This window comes from Dipodomys merriami, unplaced genomic scaffold (genome assembly GCF_024711535.1).
Source record: "Dipodomys merriami isolate MVZ:Mamm:240054 unplaced genomic scaffold, mDipMer1.0.p SCAF_21, whole genome shotgun sequence".
In the NCBI taxonomy this organism is placed as follows: domain Eukaryota; kingdom Metazoa; phylum Chordata; class Mammalia; order Rodentia; family Heteromyidae; genus Dipodomys; species Dipodomys merriami.
The window spans coordinates 29,092,229-29,104,497 of NW_027203493.1; the positions used below are offsets into that span (position 1 = coordinate 29,092,229).

General features: G+C 50.9%; 1 protein-coding gene across 1 annotated transcript in view; it reads right to left on the bottom strand.

The window, feature by feature from the left end:
• Positions 1–11,952, bottom strand: part of Kcnc1 (potassium voltage-gated channel subfamily C member 1) — a 41,705-nt gene extending 29,753 nt beyond the window's left edge. The window contains exon 1 of the mRNA XM_070032784.1: positions 10,622–11,952. Within this exon, the coding sequence (XP_069888885.1) occupies positions 10,622–11,191 (570 nt within the window). The 5' untranslated portion in view covers positions 11,192–11,952. The remainder of the gene's footprint in view (positions 1–10,621) is intronic.
• Positions 11,953–12,269: the final 317 nt, after the last annotated feature.

Genomic DNA, 12,269 nt, shown 5'->3' on the forward strand with positions numbered 1-12,269 from the left:
AAGGTGAAAGAAGGATATGAAAGAAGAAAGCAGATGGGGCAGCAGGTGAGAGTTTGGGTCTTCTAGGGCCAGCAGCTGGTGTAAAGAAGATAATGGAACCCACAATAATTAAGCACTTATTATGTTCTAGGCTCTGGGCTAAGTGCTTAACACATTTAATCCTCCCGACTTCCCTATGAGTCAAGAGCTATTAATAGGTTTCTCTAGAGGCACAGACGGGTTAAGGAACTTGTCCAAGGTCACACAGCTAAAAAGTGTGGAACTGGGATTCAAATGCAGGATTCTGGCTTTAGAAGCTTGTCCTTAAGAGAGAAAAGGCCCTGGGTTATACTTCCAAGGTCAAGTAGATGGGAAGTGTGTGTGTGTGTGTGTGTGTGTGTGTGTGTGTGTGTGTGTGTGTGTGTGTGTGTGTGTGTCCTATACTTCTATTTTTTTTTAACTGAAAAATGACTGAGGTTTCAAGAAGGGATATTTGGGATAAAAAACATCCTAGACCTTCAAGAGAAGGAGTCTGTTTTGAAAACCTGTGACTAATACTTAGAACTTCCTACAAACACAGCTGACAACTGTGTGGAAGAGGACAAGAGGGGTCAGAGAAGGAGACTGGGGGTGGAAGGTGGGACCGAGAAAGATTGGCTGGCCTTCAGGAGAGAGTCCAAGAGAAGTTGGACTTGGGGATTAGGTTATAAGAAGTGGGACTTGGGAACTTTATCCTCTGAGTCTGGTTGTGAGTAGTGGAACTGAGGCAGTGTGCAGGAGTTTGGAGAGCCAGGGGGACTAGGATATGAAGATCTTCCTCTGATCCAGGATGGCTACAGTGACTAGGTTTGTAGGCATCTAGCACTGCTCTACCTTCTACAGTCTCCTCATGGCTGTCCCAGGTTGAGGGAGTGAGGGATTTGTGGTCCTACGTGAAACAACGTAGCAGCATCCAGAGACAGATTCGAAGGTGTGGCAGCTATGTCTGACCTTGGTCTCCAACCCTCCTTGCTTTTTTATGCAATAATTCTTTTGTTGGTCCTTTTTGGAGGCACGGTTTCCTTAGGTAGAACATGTTAACCCCAAACTCACCATTTTCCTACCTCTGGCTACTGAGTGTTGTACCACATCCAGCCTTTGATAAATAGTCAGCGCTCATCTTGTACCAGGCCCTGCTCTAAGTTCCAGGGATAATACAGATGACAAAGAGACAGAGAGAAAAAAGCACTGATGTCATGCAAGTGAGAAAAAGAGAATAAGCAGGCAAGCAAGCAAATGTAATGACAGTCTGTTAGATGATGGTAACCGCCACAAAGACAACAGGATAAGGAAAGGGGGAGGACCTGGAGAAGTGCAATCTGAGAAGATGACACTCGAGTACAGACCTGGAAGCAGGTGAGTAAATATATGCTGAAAGGCCCTGGGCCAGAGGGGCCAGAGTGAGGGCAGCCCAGAGACAGAAGTACAAACCAGGTGATGCAAAGAAGCTGAGGGACTTGGATAAGCAAGTGGGACATAAGTAGGAAGAACAGGATGGGGACACTTAGAGCTGTCAGAAGAACCTGAATTTCTCCTCTGAAGGAGACCAGAAGCCACAGTGAAAGAGAACAGAAGGCTGATGTGGTTACTAGGATGACCCTGGCTTACCCTGTTGAAAGGGGGCTGGAGGAAGTGGCGCTGTGGCTCACCTTGAGCTGAAGAGCTCAGGGACAGTGCCCCGGCCCAAAGTTCCAGCCCCATGACTGATTTAAACAAACAAACAAGAAAGAAAGAAAAAGGGCTGGAGAGGACTGAGGTGGGTAAGACAGGAGCCTTAGCATAATCCTACAGGTAAGAAGATGGCGGCTTCAACCAGAGAAACATGAAGACAAAGAGAGGAGCCCAGGATGGTCCCCAAAGCCTTGGGCTGAGCAGCTGAATAAAGGGAATGTCGAAAGGAGAGGAGGGCATTCATCCTCAGGCCCCATCATCCTGCCACCAACTTCACCACAAAGAAAATCACAATTACCCACATAGCTCTGACACCCTGCAAATACCCTGTAGCTCTCTGCATCCTGATGCTTTCTCTCACTACAAACCATGGCCTGCATGAGCTTTCTCCGACTCAAATATTTATGAATCATCCAGAGATCCTCATTAAAATGTGGATTCTGACTCAGGAGGTTTGAGCTGGGACTTGAGACTTTCTTTGTAACAAGTCCTCTCCCTGCTCCTGGAGGCTGTTGCTATTGAGAGAGGGTCATTCTTCTGAGCCTGCTTGAGGGCTGGTGAGCCTGTCAGGTAGGGATGCTGTGAATGAATGATTGAGGAAGGCTGAATGAAAAGGAGAATCTTTTCAAAGCCCTCCACTTAGGGCTCTGATTTATTTGGTGCTGGTCCCTTGCAGTTCACCCATGTCCTAGAGCTACGCCATAGTGTAGAAGGAGAGGAAAGGATTTGTTTGGTTTCCCCGGCTCCTTTGTGATACTGAAGTACTGAGTTTTTGGACTCCCAGAATGCCAGAGCTTAGAGATCATGTAGATCAATCTCTGTATGTTGTAAGTAGAGAGACTGTAGTCTGAAGGCCTTGCCCAAGGTAGCCTGGTTGGATTAGTTGAGTGATAACAGATCTTCCTCTGGTCTACTTGCTTGATTCCCACAACCTTGGTTTCATAAGTGGCCTCATGGATTCAAATACGTGGGCCAGTCTCTAATCCAGAGACTGTCCCTAACCCCAGGCCAAATGGACTGATCAACTGGCTTCTAGCTTGAATCATGCAAAAATCTAGGTGACTCCATTGCCATCTTAGAGCCCTCAGTCCTAAAAGAGTCAGTGAGGACAGGAGCAACCTGGCTAAGTGCTAGAAAGCTGAGGGATGGAGCACTTGTTCGGCACATAGCAGAAAAGATATTGAAATAAGGGGAAGGTGATGAGCAAATTCCCAGAAGTTAAAATGAGAGCTGAAGACCAGGAGGCCAGAGAGGAACCTGGCAGAAGGGACCAGCAGGAGACATGGCCAAGGGCCCCTGAGCAGAAGGCCTCAAACGTGGAGCTGAGGAGCAGCCAGCATTCCTTCCATGCATCATCTCACAAGGATAATTTCACATTCTCCCAGTTCCGCTGCCATTTCCCTCCAGCCTCTAACTATATGGATGGGGCTTTGGGGCAATTGTGAGGACACCTTCTTCCTTGAGAATTTCAGAGCAGTTCCTTAGCCCAACCAGATCCAGCCCTCACCTGCCATTATCTACATCAGAACTTGCTGGCAATCCTTGAGCACACTGTTGGGAAAGAATGCCTGATACTGGGAACTGGATGGAAATTCAAGCCAATGGAAATTCAGGGTGATGGCAGGCTGCAGACCCTGTCAGCCTTAAAACATCTATAAGCAACAGCACTGGCTGCTATTTACAGATGGAGCTCCTAAGTCAGGTAGACCATGTCTGAATATTAACTGTACCACTCAAGAGCTAGGTGATTGTGGGTATGTTACTTCACCTCTTTTAGCCTTCAGCAGCCTTGCTATGATGATATTGGCATGACAATAATAATGCATTATCCTGGGAGTCTGAGACAATGTCTGAAACACAGTGACTGCTTTAATGAATAAGAGTATTACAAGTCAAGCAAGGAAGCATTCTGCAAAATCCTGCTTGGAAGATGATAAGGATTTGGGCCAAGTCTGGGGTGACTGACCTGAGGAAGTGTCAAGCAGCTATATACAGCCTGGGAAGACAGGATATGGCTGCTTCTCCCTCAGGGGAGGAAATTAGTAGATGTAGTAAGAGAACAGTATGCCTAGGTTAGGTGTGAGGTTCTTTTAAAACTGAGGACCAAAACAAGTACACGTAGCCAGGTCCTGGGCTAAGAGCCTGGGCTGTGATTTTGAGTCTCATTGATTCTTCTTTGGTCTTGGCAAAGTATCTGTTTCTCCTATATGGAGACAGAGATAAGAATTCTTTGCTAGGCTAAACTCTGTCAGGCTTTTAAATTTCTCTGAGGCCCACCTGTGCACTTCCTGTGAAATTCAGTTTTAGCAAAAGAATCTTCAAGCTGGTTAGCCAGAACCTTCCATCCTTGATATCTGATCATCCTCCATATATGACCATGTTCCTCATCTACCACCCACCTGATCATGGACCTGGCTTCAGAGAGAATCCTGTCATTAATTTGGTTTGGCCAGAATCCCTGTTATCTTTGATATTTCCTAATAGTAATTTTCTATTCAATGACTCCCACCCTGCTCCTTGGTTATAAATTCCCACTTACCATTCTGAATTTGGAGCTGGCCCCACTTCTCTCTCCCAGTATAAAGACCCCATTACAGCAGTCTTTGCCTCTATTGTGATACTCCTGAATAAAATCCGCCTTACAGCAGACCTGTGCTTTAGCATTTATCACAGAAAAAGTTTTCTTCAGCAGCAGTGACTGGAGGTGGCCTGGAGGACCCACTGGCCCCATCAGTCATATGCACGAGGAAAGCAGTCCTTCACACACATGTAGTTCTTAAAAAGTCTGGCAGCCACCTGCCCCCAAAGCCTCAGTCCCTCCTTTTCCTCTGAGCCTCCTCCAGGGATGGGAAGCTGGGACTGGGGCTATGGCCAGACTGGTCCAAGAGTGACAGGAGGGAGCGGCTCAAGGCCCTGACCTTTTGGTCCAGAGTGAATACACTGGTCATGAGACTGCTCAGAATAGCCAGAGAACTATATTCAGCTGTTGTGGGAGGCCCAAAATCCTTGGCACAGGCAATGGGTCCTGGAATGAGCCCCCATCAGATCCCTTCCCTACGTCTGTGACAACTTACGTACTTCTCTGAGAGAGTTGAGCCAATAACCCCAAAGCTTCTGGGGAATATTAGGCTTCCTAAGCACACATTCTATCCTCAGGTCTACCCTTAGAGACTTCAAATGAGTTCTGGCCTAACATAAAGTACTAGTGAGCCCAGAGTTAGGCAATATGGGTCCTACCTGTTCAGAAGTCATCCCAGGCAAAGCACGCCTTTGAGGCTTCAACAGCCTCATCTGTCATAATGGCTCTATTTATAAGGAGTTTGGGGCCTGATGGGGAGACAAACCTGAATCAAACAGGGCTATTAATTAATATGTTATCGGCTACTCTGAAGGGAAGGATCCTGGCCTGGAACGCTGACCCAGCCTATGCAATCCAGGAAAGACACTCCTAAGGAACTGCTCATTGACAGTACTAAAGATAAGAAGTGCTGGGTGCTGGCATCTGATGCCTGTAATCTTAGCTATTCAGGGGGCTGAGATCTGAAGTTCATGGTATAATGCCTGCCCAGGCAGAAATCTCCAAGTAGCCAGCAAAAAGGCAGAAGTGGAGCTATGGCTCAAGTCATAGAGTGACAGCCTTGAGCAAAAAAGCTAAGGGATAGTAGCCAGGCCTTGACTCTAAGCCCCAGTACCAGCACAGAGAAACATGATAAGGAGTGATGAGCCAGGAAGAAAGAGTACTTCAGAGTGAATAATAGAGGCAAAGGCCTCGAGGTAGGAGAATTTCTGCAAGAAATTGACCTAGGTCTCATGGTTGGAGTTCAGTGAGCACTGAGTGGAAGAAGGCTGGAGGGGCCTGGTAATATAGACTGAAGCCATGATATGGGCCAGAGCATTGCACAGGCAATGAGGTTAATCTCACAGACCTGAGAGTTGAGAAAACTCTGTGGTTACCAAATGGAAAATGGACTTGGAGGGGCTAAGTTGATAGAGGAGGGAAAGCAGTAAGGAAGCTGCTGGAGAGGTGGGCTTCTGGCAATGATGGCTTGAAGAAGAGTGGTGGAAATGGACATGGAGGAAGAAGATGGAGTACAAAGATCGTCATGAGGTAAAACAATGAGCCTAGAAGAAAAAGACCAGCAGCAAACTTGCTCCAAGCATCTACTGTGGCAATCCATGTACCTCTGTGAATCTATCTGTATCTCTGTAGTCTGTCCTATCATTAGTCCCATTCATCAGGGAAGAGGTTGAAGGACTCTGACTAGATGATGCTTGGCCTATGATTTTCATTTCTAGAAAGGGCAGGTGACTTGGAGGTACCATCAAAAACAAGAAGAACTCAATAAAAAGATTGGACACAGGTCGCACACTCTTGTAATCCTGGCTACTTAGGAGGCTGAGATCTGAGGATCATAGTTTAAAGCCAACCCAGGCAGGAAAGTCCATGAGACTCTTACCTCCAATTACCCACCAAAGAGCTGGGAGTAGAGCTACAGCCCAAGTGGTAGAGCATCAGCCTAGTGGGAGGAGGGAACTCAAGGACAGTGCTCAGGTCCTGAGTTCAAGCCCCAGGACTGGCACCAAAATAAATAAATAAACAAATAAACATAAATAAAACTGAAAGGAAAACAATAAACAAGGAAAACAATAACCAAATGGGGACACACTGAGGAGAACCCTTGCTGTGGCTAGGGGGAAGCCTTCAGCCCCTTCTTCATTGTTCATGGATCTTCTTCATGTGCTACCCTGACTCAAAGTGGACTCTGATTTGGGTGCTGAGGTGGGAGCAAGATGTCTAGGAAGTCCTTGATAACATATCAGTCCCCTATTCTTCCTAATGTCAAGCTGAGACTCTAAGAGTTCTGTGTTTTCCGTGACCCAAGGGAGGAATGTAAGTCACTAGCTGGGCTCTTCATTCTGTCCAGGTGAATTTCCTTCCCAGGGAGCTAAGAGGGAGTCTAGAAAAGGAGGGAACAAGGCAGAGACAGACATAGGTTAAGGGGTGTAAAGAAAAATGGGCAGTAGGGTAGATGGAGAAAGGGATTTCCCAACTTAAAGGCCACTGGTCCTTCTGTGGCATTTGGACAGTCAAATGACCCTGGAGGGACATGTGTTACCATACTCACACAGATTCCCCTACACACACACACACACACACACACACACACACACACACACACACACACATTCTCACACACATTTGGGACATTCTTTGGCTTGCAACCTAGAGATCATGACTGGTCCTGATGTGACACAGAAAGATGCTCCTGGTAACATGTAAGTCATAGACAAAGGCTAAGGGCCTTAGACCTGAACTGATCCCAAAGGAAGAAAAGAAGGAAGGCTTCAAACCAGTTGTTCCAGGCTGTTCCCAACACCTCTGTAACTGTGTGTATGTAAAAACTAACCCCCCCCCCTCGGCCTGGCCAAATCCTGCCACTCAGTGCTTGCCCAGCATGACCTTTATGACACTGCTTATTCTATGGCCCTCAAGAAGCCCTTTACAAGACAGTGCCATTGTCATCCTTACTTCACCCCTACCCCAGAATACAAATAGGGCTCATCTTGTCCTCATTCACCCCACCTCTACAGGCTGATGTCCTGGGGAGCACAGAAGTGACAGGGATCAGCTGTTCCAGCTAACAAAGTCATCCTTCAGAACTGGGCTAGGACTTCCCACCCCAGTCAAGCAGTCCCTGTCTTCCAGGGCCACCATGGGGGACAGGGGACCTCACCATTGGTCTACACACTCATCACTGAAGAAAGATTTGGACAGGGATGTGCTGGCATATCATATCCCCAGGCCACACAGGGTCTTCTCATATCCAAGTGCTCAAAACAACACTGACACACACATCCAGGGTCTCTCACAATACACAGTCACAGAGGACCTTAGAGTCTCTAACACTCAGTCTCACACACACAGTCTGCCACACAGGAGACATCTGACATGCACAGATGGTCCAGGCACACACTCTTACACATACACACACACAGAGCTTCACATACACAGTTACACACTTGCTACAGGTTATGCTCACTCATAGACATACTGCAGTCTCTTTTTTATACACACATTCTCTCCCACATGGCACCATTCACACACACACACACACACACACACACACACACACACACACATCACTTCTCAAAACACAGATGTGGACCCTCACATCCAAAGTGCTCTGACACAAGGACCTCTCACAGAATCACAGCTCAACATGCCTACCCCAAACCCCTACAGACACATACATGTGTGCATCACTCACCTCACATACATTTTTATTCTCTCACATATGTAGATCCTGTTTCATCTATACAATAGTCTAAAATCTAGAATAAAAATTGAAATCCCAAATCCTGACCCACCAATCTGAGGAGGCTAGGGGCTCCCAGGAGAGGGGGGAGAAGTAAACAAAGGTGACAGCAGCAGCAGAGAAAAGATGGAGGGGGAGGAGGGCCAGCAGCCACTGGGCTTTGCGCAGAGCAGCAGAGCAGCAGGCAGCAGGCAGCGCAATGCAGCTGGGCAGGCCACAGGAGCCTGAGTTCTAATCTCTGCTCTGCCCTTAGTGCCTATGTACATGGAGCAGCACCCTCTCCTCATAGGTCTCTGTGTTCTTGTGTGTTACCTAAGTAAGCTGGAAGGCCCTAACACTCTCTGTAAGGTTACTAGGGAAGGAAGTGGCATAGATATGCTGATGCAGGGCAGGAGGTAGGGCAGGGAAGACACCTGCTAACACCCATCTGAACTCCCCCCGCCCCACATCCTTGGCTGCCTAGCTTTGTCCTGAGTCTGTTCTTCAAAGAACATTCAATTAAGAGGTATTCCCCCCCCAAGACTTTTCAATATGATTTTGTTGATGAAGACCTCAAGCCACACTGGGCATTCTATGTCTGCACTGAGTGACACCCATTTCCCAACCAGGAATGTCCAGTGGTAGGAGATGGGCAGGGGAGGGTACCAGGACATGTCTCACTAACCCTTTCCTAGCCTAAAACTCAAAGTCACTGATCAGATCTCTCAAGTTGAGTTTAAAGAAGGGGATGAAGGGGCCCAGTCCAGGTAGGAGCTAGGAGGCTGAGAACCACAAGAAAGTTGGTTCTATCCCCTTGTTTCCAGAGGCTAAGATGAGGGAAATGCCTCCAAGGTCATATACACAATAAATAGGCAGCTGCTCTAGTGCAGGCCTTTGCCCAACCTTCCCTCCCCCGCCCCCACTCCCTTCCTAGCATGTGTAGGTTCAACCTCTTAGGCCTCAGCCCCAGCCCCTCCCCATGGCTCAACACTCTGATTACATAATCCTCTAGCTGTGGTAGCCTTTGTCAAGAAGGAGAGGGGAGGGGAGAGAAGGGCAGAGAAACAGAAGGGAGGCCTCAGAGGGTCTTAGTCCACTCAGGGGAAGGCAGGGAGCTAGTGGCCAGCTCAGGAGAGAATATGGTTCTAAGAGACTTGCAGTCAAGTTCTGCTTGGCCTCTGTCTGAGTGACCTTGGGCAAGATCCCCAGTGGCAAGATGGAAGGCTACTCTACTGCCCCTTACCCCATGCACACCTGTTCTAGAATTCAAAGTACAAGATCCTGACCTGCTGCCCCCCTCCTTCCCATATGTTCCTGTGCTTTAACAGTACTCTTCCAGGTCTCTGCATGTACAGTCTATCTCTGCCTTTGGACACCTCATTAACCTTTAGCTTTTTCAGACCACTACCTCTCTCTAAGCTCCAGCCTCCCTGACTATAGTCAGGGTCTGGATAGGAGGGAAGGGACTAGGGCAGAAAAGACAGCTACACAGAGTCACTATTCTTCCCAGGGGTGAGATAGGGGGAGAGGCTCTGTTTTAAATCCTCATCTCTACCCCTCAGCTGTCCTCTGGCCTCTGAAGACAGAACACAGGAAAGCCAGGGGAGTTTCTTCCAGGGTAACTGGTTGTTACTAGTGTTTTCTTGGGCTGATGATCCAGAAGCAGAGGCCTTTAGAATCTACAAGACTCCCTCCCTCATTTTACAGATGAGGGTACTAATCTAGAGAGGCCATCTGAAGGACCAAGGTCAACAGTAGGGTGCCCTTGCTCCCTGGCAAAAATCTGCTGTCATTAAAGGGGAGTAGTTGATGATGACACACCCACCTCATACACCTTAATTCTAGTATTCTATCATCCCCTCGAAATGTCATCCCCAAACCCACCCATCCAGAGGTATAGGAATAATCTCAGGGAGCAGATTAGATTAGATCTGTCCTCCAAAATCAGGTCTCAGAAGGATCACCATCCCCTGTCTCCTAGGCTAGTCCTATAGCTTCCATCTTATTAATTAGCCACTCGTGGGACCACTTGCTCAGAATGGCTGAGGCTGCTCCCTGGAGAGGGACTCTCTGCCTTAAACTGCCAGGTAGGCCTGAGGCCTTTACCCTGGCCCAAGGATGGCTCCAGAGACCCCTTACCTAGGAGGGAGAAAGGGTTCCCCACTTTTCTTCCAGGCCAGAGGGCAATTCCCACCTTCACATTGTACATCTGCAAAGATATGTGTGCACGAACAGGTGCTCATGCACTCTCAAATATACACAAATGTTCATGCATTCCCATTTTACCCACCCAAATATATACTGCCACACTAACATAAATATGCACACACAATCGACTCATACACACAAACACACCCATTCATACTCACTCATACATATTAAATTCTGCAGCACAGACAGATACATGCAGAACCAGTCACCATGGCAAAGTCGCCCCTTCCCTCTTACAAAGGAATACACACACGCACGCACGCGGACACACACACACACACACACACACACACACACACACACACACGCCCCTCCTTCAGTTCTGAACTCCCTAGGCGCCAGTTTTCCAGTTCACCTTTGCCCGCGGGAGGTAGAGGGCGCAGCCTTCCTCTCCCGGTTCTTCGGACGGATAAGTTATCACTTACCCGCGCATAGCGGGATGAGTAAGGGTCCTCGAAGAGCGCCCAGATGCGCGGCTGCCAGCGGCGCCAGAAGCCGCCGGGCCGGCCATCTGGAGAGTCACTGAGCGCCAGTCGTTTGGTCATCTCCAGCTCGTCCTCGCCGTCGCCCGAGTCGCCAGGGCCGTCGGCGTCCGCGTCGTCGGCGCTGTTGTCCAGGGGCGCCCCGCCAAAGCTGTCCAGAGCCTCCTCGGCGTCTCGATGCTGTCGGTAAGTCATCCAGCAACAGGGCTCCACGTCGGTCTCGTCGATGCCCCAGAAGGCCAGCTCCTCCTCGTAGAGAGGCCCGCACACGTCGGCTGGGCAGTGCAGCTTGCCCGTTCGGTAGTAGTTCAAGATGTGTGCAAAGACGCCCGGGTGGCGATCGAAGAAGAACTCGTCGGAGCGTGGGTCATAGTCGAAGTGGCTGTGGGCGTCGGGCTCCGCCAGCCAGGCGAGCCGCGTGCCGGGCAGCGTGCGCAGCGTCGAGCGGTACGTCTGGTGGCGCGTGCCGCCCACGTTGATCACGATGCGCTCGCTCTCGTCCCCTTGGCCCATCGCGGCGCCCCCTTAGGCATGGCGCGGCCCAGCGACACCCATGGGAGCGACCGCCAGGGGGAGATGGCGCTGGGGAGGGGGGCGCGTGGCCTCCTCCCCCCCTCCCCCCAGCCGTCGGGTGGGGAGGGACAGAGGATCGCGGCTCTGGTCACCCTAAATGAGCGACCCAAGCCCCTGGGTATGTGGGGGGGTGGGAGTGGGGAGGGGGGGGCACTTTCGATCGAGTGCCGGTCTGGGGATGTGTGCGAGAGATCACCAGGGTCCCCAGGCGCCAGATGTTTGGGGAGGAGGGGAGGAGTTGGTCTGGATACGGAGGAGTAGAGCTGGGAAGTAGAGAGGGAGGGAGCGGAGAGGGAGGGAAGGAGGAAGGGGGGGCGGCGCTCAGCGGCGAGCCCCGGGAGGAGGAGAACAAGGGTGGAGGGGCCGGGCTCCCATTACCATCTCAGCGGGAAAATGGAGAAATCGACACAAAGCTTTTGGTTGCTGGGAGAGGGGCGGGGGGAAGGTCAGCTGCTCCTGGGGCTCGACCGAGAGACCAGTCCCCAGAAGGGGGAAGGGAGGAGAGGGGGCCGGGAAATTCGCGCTCGGCTGTGCGGTGGTCGCCGCCACGCTCTCCGGGCGCGGGCGAGAGGGATGCTGGCTGCTTTCCTCCCTGCGTGGCCGGGCTGCAGCTCAGCGCTCAGGGCGGTCGCTGGCCCCCTTCCTCCCTCCTTGCCTGGCTGCCTGCTCCCCTTGGCGGCAGGCGAGCCCGCCCGCCCGCCCGCCCGCCCTCCTGGTTCCTTCTCCCCGCCTCCTGGAGGAGATGGCGGGTCCCCCGGGCAGGGGCAGCAGGGTGCTGCCCCGCGGGGCAGCCGCTGAGCGCCGCGCTGGCTGCGCCGGGGCTCGATCTGGGCTCCGCTGGGCTGCGCTCGGACTCAGGCTTCCGCGGCGGTGCTGAAGGGACAGCTCCCGGACGGGCTGCAGAGCCGCGCTGGGCCGGGCGAGGGTTCTCTCGGCCGGGTTTGGTCTGAGGGGGTGGTCGGCGGGCACCGGCTCCAGCGCCTGGGCGCCCCGCGCTCCACTCCCTGCTTCGGGTAGA